At 34.5% G+C, this 9,335-nt stretch overlaps 1 protein-coding gene across 1 annotated transcript; it reads right to left on the bottom strand.

Annotated features, from left to right (window-relative positions):
• Window positions 1-3,035: 3,035 nt before the first annotated feature.
• LOC109339543 (glucan endo-1,3-beta-glucosidase 8-like) lies at window positions 3,036-6,284 on the bottom strand. The gene is made up of 2 exons (XM_019576996.1): window positions 5,723-6,284; window positions 3,036-4,444 (listed from the first exon to the last, which is right to left on the bottom strand). Exons 1-2 carry the CDS (start codon window positions 6,073-6,075, stop codon window positions 3,328-3,330), a joined length of 1,470 nt encoding a protein of 489 aa, XP_019432541.1. The 5' UTR covers window positions 6,076-6,284; the 3' UTR covers window positions 3,036-3,327.
• Between the last annotated feature and the right edge of the window lie 3,051 nt (window positions 6,285-9,335).

Genomic DNA, 9,335 nt, shown 5'->3' with positions numbered 1-9,335 from the left:
AATAAAAAACAAAATAACATCGGCCTATTCAACATAAACAAAAAAGGTGTAAATTTTTAGAAATGAGATGATACTTTAGGTACTACAAAATAATAATTTTTAGGTGAGACAAAATGATACAACTTATATGTTATAATGAATAATGTTAGATTAGACACTAATACTTTCTGTGTGATAAAGAATGGTAGATTAGGTGAAGTAACCAAATAGGTTGTGCAATAATCCAAAGATGTAACAAACTTGCATATAGTTGTATAATACTTGTGCAAAGTATACATTTTATATAATTTAGAATCAAATAGGTTATAAAATACATTTACATCAATTCGGACCTAAAGTTTATCAAGATTGGGCCAAGTATTATCTTGTCTCTTATTATTATTGAATACAATCCACTGAGTTATTTGTTATAATTCAGCAATTGTGTTGTTTCTTCCATTCATGTACCTTATGCTCATACCTTCTCTCTATTGTTGTGTAATGTTACTTATGTTGAGTTGCATTATTGTATCATTCGAAGTGAGTAAAACCTTGGTAGTCATACATGCTATCTGCCTTTCTTATTGAATCAATAATGACAAAACTTTATTGATTGCAGGTAAAGGCTTCAATAACAAGATTTGAGCCTTTGTTGTGCTAAATTTATTCTTCAAACCCTTTAGAGAATATATCACATACATAGAGTCTGCGTATCCTTTTACTATTTTTATCATATTGCACTTACATTTAATTGAAAAAGTGCATGAAGACATAGATCTTAATGCCTATAATTCTCATCAAATAATCTTTAAAATTGGTGAAATAGCCTGAAATGTTCTTATCTCCCTACTTAATTGAATAAAGTTGTTGCAACAAATCTGATATTCGAAAGTAATCTCCCTTTGAAAACATATGCATTAGATCTTGTCGTTGTTCTTAAGCTTTCTCTATATATATTGTACTTTGTGCTATTTGTGATTTCAAGCATCTTGTAATTCATGAGATTACCATGGTATTACACCACTCCCAAACATCAAATTGAGGATCTGCAAAGCTAGACATTTGAATTGAACCATCAACAATTTTTTTATACATGTTCTTTGATAGTAATGCATGTTTTAGGCTTCTACTCCACGAGTGGTAATTCATTGCATCCAATGGTGTTGACACGAGAATCACTCAAAGATTCTCTCCTAAATGTAAATATAAGGGCTTCCAAGATTTTGTAATTGAATGTCATTGGTGTATGAAGGATGTTATGATTCACGATCCTCATTTTGGTATTGATTCTGTCATTGATTTTATTCAAAGCAAATCAAGAAATTGAATAAGAGTGGAGAATATGAAGGATGGAGAGTAAGGAAGAATGAGGAAGATGAGAAATTGTAAAGGATGTGTAGAAAGGGAAAATCACAGCGGTATTGAGAGCAAAATTTGCTTTGATTCCATATTGAATTTTCACATTGAATGAAGAAAAATCCATTTGGCTTATATACATAAGAGGAAAAATAGCTTCCTTGTTTAGCAAGCAATTACTCAAGGCAAAATCACAATAACTAACAATGAGTAACTAACTCTTACTAGAATGGGAAAACAATAATACAATACAATTAGTATTGATAATTTGGGCATGCCCGTTTGTGAAAAAGACATGAAATATTATGTTTTGTCTGCCCTAAATATGGGTAGAGTGAACTTATGGACTGTCTGTTATACAATTAAAGTAATAAAAAATACATGAAATTTGAAAAAATTAAAAAATAATCTTATCTCACTATCACGTTTTAAAAATACACATAATAATGTATATTGATTTAAACAAAAGAATATTACATATTCTTCATGTCAATGAGATAACACTTAATGTTCCCGAGCAGTCCATATTGCCAATTAGATATGTACATTGGTGAAGAGGACATTTTAGATTAATAAACAAATTTTTTTGATATTATTCACCCCCAAAAATTGCAGGCAGACTGGCCCAGAGGCATTACCCAATTTGCGAATGATATCTACACTACATACTTGTTCCTGTGATGCAACCATACTCCAAGTCTCCAACCTATACTCCGTGCCCTTGGCCCGTGTTTGGTTGACTCTTTTGCTCCAATAAATACCTCTATTCTTTCCCTGCTATAAATAAAGAGAAGTCCGTGTAAGCCACAACAGTTATCCCTAACAAATGTGAACACATCTCACCCAAGTGAGTGATAATCCAACTTTGTGCTGTCAAGGTCCTCCATCTTTAAGTATTTTCTCGGCAATTTCTTCTTTGATTCTTACAATTATATTAAAAGTTCTTTTGAACGAGACGTTTGTAAGATGTAGTTGAATCAATTGGATAACAAGTACCAACAACAACCAGTTGGTTTAGTGGGCCTCATTAAATATCAAGATAACCAAAAGGTCAAGGGTTTGATTTCTCTGAATGACACTTGTTGAGATGTGAAGCCATACAATCCTAAAAGAATTAATTCATACCCATAGACAAATAGATACTCTTGCTAGTACTACAAAAATAAATAACAAATTAAATTGATTTTACTAACGAAAGACTATTCACTAGTCTTCAGAGTATAAGTTTTTGCAAGCAACATTTTTTATACCACGTGCGAGCTGCAAGTATAGCACAATCATTAGCAATGGCAAAAAAAACCAGACTTGTGGGTAATAGCTTACGGACGATAGCAGATTTTGTGATACCCACCCCACGAGTAACCGCAAATTTATATATTTAGTTTTTAGTTAAATTTTTATATATATTAATTATTATTTTAAGATTATATATTATATACTTTATTATTATCTCATAATAAATTACACTGACTATTATCATAAATTCATCTTATAAATATCATATTATTTATATAACAATTATTTTTACATATTGATTATTACAAATTATATAAATATATTATTAAAATTAAAAACTCGCTGCGTACACGCAAATACCAGCACGGGTACCTACAAATATTGTGGGTTTGGGCACGGGAAAGCACTACCCTCACCTGTTGTCATCCCCTACAATCATACATTTTAATATTTAATATGCCAAAGGCCACTTGGAGCCTTGACTTACCTTAAGTATAAACTTAGATAAAAGTTAAACATACAAAAAAATGGAAAACAAGAGGAAACTAACCAAAATGGTAGAGTTGGAATCCCAGGATTCTGGAATATCTAGATTCTAGTGGATAAAGGAATTTACATGCTCACAACAAACTCCTAGAATTAATGGGAGGACATAATTTGTCAGAATTCAAACACATTTTGTAATACTCCATGGAAGTTCCCACTAATGGTTTTCAACAAACCATATTCCAACAATAGTTTCCTAAATCTGTCAGCCTATAGAATAAACGTGATAAAAAAATATACATGCACAGCTTTGTTTAGGATGTCTAAGATCCCTCCATGCAATAGCAAAGAAGAACCACGAGCGATCATGACCGGGAATTCGCAGCCATTTTCTGATGGATCCTTATGTGTTATGATAGCCAAACCCGAGAAATCACAATCCCAATCCTTCTGGTCATTTACTTGATAATACATATTAAAGGCATAAGATGCATTCCCTTGGAGAGTAAGATTATTACAAGTAGAGCCATACCCCAGGGAAGTACAATCAGATTGGCTACAAGCATAGTCAATACTATTTGGCAAGTCATCAAAATCTGTAACATCTGGATCCAAAACACACCACCTCTTTTCTAGGTACTTTATACCCTCTACTGGGACAAGGCCCTTTTTCTTATGTTGACCTGTTAAGTCTAATTCATACTTTGGTTTCCCATCTAACTCAAAAATTCCCCAGTGCCTCTCAAAGTTCCCTGGAGCAACACTTTTCGCATTCTCATCAATGAGGCTGAAGAGATACATGTCAATTGTGCCTTTCCTTTTAGGGGTACCCTTGTCACTCAGAGCATGTTTGAGCAAACCCAGGTAGAACCTATTTGCATTCTTGACATTAGCATTTTTGTCACCATCAGTTGGCCACCCAACTTCTCCAACTATAACCTGCATGTCAGGGTATCCTGCTTTGTCTAAAGCCCAAAGAAGTGTATCAAGATTTGCATCAAATACATTAGTGTAAAGTGATTTACCATCTCTTAGAGGCTTGTTTCCTCCATCAAAAAATGCATAATCAAAAGGGAAATGATCATTTCCATAAAGACTAAGGAAAGGATAGATATTAACTGCAAAAGGTGCATTGTTTGAATATAAAAATTCAATTATTTCAGTAGTGAGGTCTTTTATTTCAGGCCTGAAATCTCCAGCTGATGGCACAGGATTTGAATCAGGTGAATAGTAAATATCAGCATTGAATGGAACAGTAGCTTTGATCTTCAAACCAAGCCCGGCATTATTGAGAGATGTCTGAATGTTCTTAAGAGCTGGCAGAGTTTTATTTAGAAAAGTGCCATTATATGCTTTAAGGAAAGGCTCATTACCAACAGCAACATACCTGCAAAATAGGCATATTTAGCAAGCATAATAATGCTGGTTGTGTAACAAGTAAAACATGTCATTTATAAGGATTTGTATTCAGTGATTTGGATTGTTGTGAATATGGTGACTTTACATTAGTATACAATTCACTAATGTTGAGCTCAATCTTGCATACAACTGACCAACCATAAAACAAATTAAATAGAATTAGTCAAATGAGTTCCACATTCGTCATTCATCAATTAAGTTTCAGATTCGTCTAAAGTCACAAAAGTAATTAAATCCAAATCTCATATATATAAGAATATATTAGGAAATGTATGCAGTGATTTAAATTGCAGACCACATCATGTGATGCAGCTGCAATATTGCGATTTTGGTGATCGCCACAACCGCATCGCACCACAATTGTGGTGTGATACTAAAGAATAATGATGTAGCTGTATTGGGTCACAATACAACTGCATCGTATCACATTTGGGCTACATGAGGCCATAACGCAACCGCATTGGTTGCATCAGACCTCATCAATTTAAAAATATTTTTTCAATCACAAAATAATTCGACCTTTACTACCACAGTCTGCATATAGCCGCATACACGGGAACCACAATCATTCTAATTGCTTCTTTAATTGAAGCACCGAAATAAGCCAGAGTCATATCTAGCTAACCCATTTTCAATAACCAATCTCAAGAAGAAGCATGTTATCACGCCCCTCCAGCTCCCAGGAAGTTGAGTAAAATGCGAAAGTGCAAAGTCATTGCAACCAAGTTAATAATTCATAATGACTTGCATGAAAATGGGGCACTCAAGAATTTACCAGCTAAAAATGAAAGATTATGGACATGTTTGATAAGAGTACATAATCCTTGGAAAAAACCTGCCCCCCAAATTAGTTCAAAATGATTGAAATTCCAATTTGATTCTTATAAAAATAGAACAAGAAACCATTACCCAAATCATGTCCGCATCAACAACAATATATTATGTCAATTAGAAAAATTAAACACATTATTTTTTTGGTTTTTCTTCAACATTATTGGTGCCGGATATAATTTGGGATATACTTTGGAACAATATATCTTATTCGTCAAAATTAATCATTTTAAATATTATTTTAGTGACACAATAGTTTATATGAATGACAAGGACAATTTCGACCATCACTTAAGAGTTTTCAGACACTAAAATAGCAATTTGTATAGGGGAAAAACGATGTAATAGTGAAAGGCACAACCCAAACAATATGATAAAGAATATGAATAATAATATAGTTGTAGGATCACTCAACTTGATTTTCACACCACCAGTGTAAGAGTAACTGGTAACATTTTCATAGACCCAAGATTCAGCAGCCTTAGGACTGTTACTCATCTTGTCCAACATGATATTGGGTATTGCAAGCATGACTTCAATATCAGTCCCAATAAGAGCTTCCATAATCCACTCATCAGCATCAAACAGCTTCAATTTTCGAAACCCATTTTCCTTTAGCATCTTAACCACCTTCTCTGGTGGTAGCTGGTGAGTTGCCATGGTTCCCCAGTTCACACCAACCCAGCCACAGCAACTAGGGACCACAGTGAAGAAGAAGAAGACAAGGAGGAGGAATGTCACTGAATTAGAAGTATTTTCTTGTGCCATTAATTTCTTACTAAGTTTGTTTATGTTAAATCTGGTGTGCTTGGAATTTAGTGAAGATTTGAGAAGGAGTAATTGGTTGATGACAGAAGAGAACACCAAATAAGTGGGAGTTAGTTTGATGGAAGAAAAAGAAAGGGGGAATGTGTGACTATAGGTAACAGAATATATAGGCGTGTAGTTGAGAGCTCGGTTTTCTTAGTTCGCTCAACATTTTAAAGACTGATTGCACTTTTGAAAACTCCCAACATTGTGACGTTTTGGACAATTGAGAATATGCTTAGTGGATGCAGCTATAATTTTAATTGTAATATGGTTTTGGCAACTACTGAATCTAAATGTAGAAAATGATATTTTAAATTATGGTTACAACTGTCATTAATGTGATTGTAGTTATTGTATTTGCTCTGATGCCCATTGAAGTTGTTAAAATATGAATTATTTTGTTAGTAAAAATATATTCTTTTTATTGATGTAGTATGATGCAATCCAGTACAATTGTATTGTAGTCCAAATATAGTTTAATATAGTTATGTTACGATTGCGTTGGAGTCACATTATTCTAATTTGGTATCACACTATAATTATAATGTGATGTTGTTACAAATGTCATCATTACCATATTAAGTGATATGGTCTATTGAAATTGTGGTCCTAGATTTAACACCTTGTTCTTAATATGTGTTTCAGTGTCTTAACAAACAAGGTAAAGGATGATATTTTTTAATTTTTTCAAAAGAGAAAGGGGAAGGTGAAGATCAGTTCCTTAATTCAGATATTCAGTTTACAGTACCAGGCACTGACAGCATGTGTCGCAAGCTTCAATAACAAATTTAATATTATCATGACATACCACTTTCTATTCCAATTCACACTTAATGTTAATGATAAATAAACTAGTGATTTAGTGACTAATGATCTAGTGGGTAAATCTATAATCACTAGTTAACCATTCCATATATTTCATTTAAGGTATTATTATGACTTCCCTACTAACAAATGTTATACCAAATGTTTTTATAAGTTGGGTTGATAAGAATAAATTGTTTTTAATAACAAGTAGCTAGTAAAAAGGGAAAAGTTACTTTTTTTTTTCAGTGACAAAGAGGGAGCTAGGAGCTCAACAAAAACATAAGAAAAAACCCCTACTATAAAGAGTAGAGATACTATCTAACAAGAGTTTAACATAACATAAACTAGGAACAACATCGAACAAACAAAATTTTTGACTGAGACTCAGTCCATGCTTAGCCAACTCATCCTCAACCAAATTTGCTTCTCTTAAAATATGACCATAACTAATCTGTTGGAAATCAAGTAGGAGGGGTCTAATGTGGTTTACCAAAATTGCACAAGGATGATGTTGAATGCAACTAGAAGCAATTAGTTGAATAGTACAAGCATAATCAAATTCAATCCATATCTTTTGAAAACCCTTTGATGAAGCAATCTCAAACCAATTAGGATCCCCCATAGCTCTACCTGAACCATAGAGCAGTATCCCAACTGTTTGGAGAAGGCAAAAATGGAAGCACCAAAGTGATCACCAATAACACCTCCATAGGCAGCCACAGATTTCAAAACATAGAAAGCCCCATCAGTATTAAGCTTGATCCAATTTGTGTCATGGGGAAGTCAATCAATCCTAAAAACCAGTTGCCAATCTACCTCACCTAAATATTTGCTAGAGGACTACAGATTTGAAATACACCAGTCATTAAAATCACCCACGAAGAAGGCGTGATTGACAGGGATATGAAGCCGACTTTGCCTAATTTGTTTGACAAAGTGGCAGTCTCGGAATGCATGAAGAATAGTTTCTGGAAGGGAGAATCTCAGGCAAGAGTCTGAATCGGTCATCCTGCGTTTCAATCTCTGTACATTTGTAGGAAGGCCATTACTTACGAGGCGCCATAAAAACATATTAATTCAGTAGGGGCCCTTCCACCTCCAAACAATCTCAATTGGTTTAGTTTTTGGAAGAGCATTGTAACCCGCAATATAAGAGTAAGCGTAGGCAACTGAAAAGGTCTCATCACTAGAACCCATCCAAGCCACAGAGTCCTCTTGGTGCTAAACCGACGGGGGGTGCAGGGCTAATATTTTGTATGCAAACGAAGGCGGGACCGTGCCACAGATCAGTTGAAAGTTCCAATGACCATTTGCATACAGAAAATCAGCAATGGTAAGGTCCATGGTTGGATGAAATGTAATGGTCCAAGAATGAGAATCTAGAGCAGCTTCGTTGGGAATCCATCTATCCTTCCAAAAATTTATCCTTCTCCCATCTCCTAGTCTCCAACAAAGGTTTTGATTAAAATTTTGCCACCCCTTTCTCACTCCTTTCCAAAGCTGGAATTCTCTAGAGAAATGTTAAATCCTAGGGATGATGTAATTGCCACATTTATACTTTAAACGCAAAACTCTAATCCAAAGATCCTCCCTATTTTTCATTAACTTCCATGAAATTTTCATCATGCGGCTCTGGTTGATATTTCGAGCTAGTCTAATGCTAAGACCATCTGCACTTGCATAAGACATCCCAATTTAGCCAACGTGTCTTCCTGGTCATGGGTTCCTCTCCCCAGATAAAGGACCTACACATTCTATCCAGATCATTACAGATTGACACCGGGAGGGGAGTCGTCTACATTACGTAGGTTGGAAGAGATTGAAGAACATATATTGTTAGAGTTACCCTTCCTGCAAAGGATAGGTTCCTAGCCTTCCATTGACTAAGACATTGATGAGCCTTGTCAAGAATATACATATATTTGTTTCACCTAGGTCTTGGTTGTTGAGTTGGTTGTAAGAACGAGGTTGCAACTAAGGGGGGACTTTTTCTGCAAAATCAAGAGTTAACGTGTAGCGGAAAATATATGCAGAATAATAATCAAGATAAAATGAAAGAGATAAGGGAGAAGAGAATACAAGGTGATTTTTATACTGGTTCACCTTCTAGTCCACCGAAAGCTACGTCCAGTACTCTTGCAGCACAAGAGATTTCTTTACTAAGAATTATGAGTTGTAATTACAATATCTCACCCCGAGATTTCTATGTACCTTACACACTCCCTAATTCTTATTCACTCTTGGAAAACACCTTTCCAAGTGATTCTAGTCCCCTTTCTTTTCACACCCCGTGAAAGAAAGTATTTTGCAATAATATTGAAGAATGTACAACAATGGCAGATTGCCTTTACAAGTGTGAAAGTAGTATAACTTGCAATCCAATCAACTCTTTATGTATACCAAGTGATAAT

This window comes from Lupinus angustifolius, unplaced genomic scaffold, assembly GCF_001865875.1.
Source record: "Lupinus angustifolius cultivar Tanjil unplaced genomic scaffold, LupAngTanjil_v1.0 Scaffold_81_13, whole genome shotgun sequence".
Lineage (NCBI taxonomy): Eukaryota > Viridiplantae > Streptophyta > Magnoliopsida > Fabales > Fabaceae > Lupinus > Lupinus angustifolius.
This window is presented reverse-complemented; position numbering and strand designations above follow the sequence as displayed.

Coding starts and splice junctions, on each gene's coding strand:
- LOC109339543 (XM_019576996.1), bottom strand. CDS start 6,075: ATGGCACAAGAAAATACTTCTAATTCAGTGACATTCCTCCTCCTTGTC. Junction 4,445..5,722: donor ACTGGTGGTGTGAAAATCAA/GTTGAGTGATCC, acceptor CCTATTTTGCAG/GTATGTTGCTGTTGGTAATG.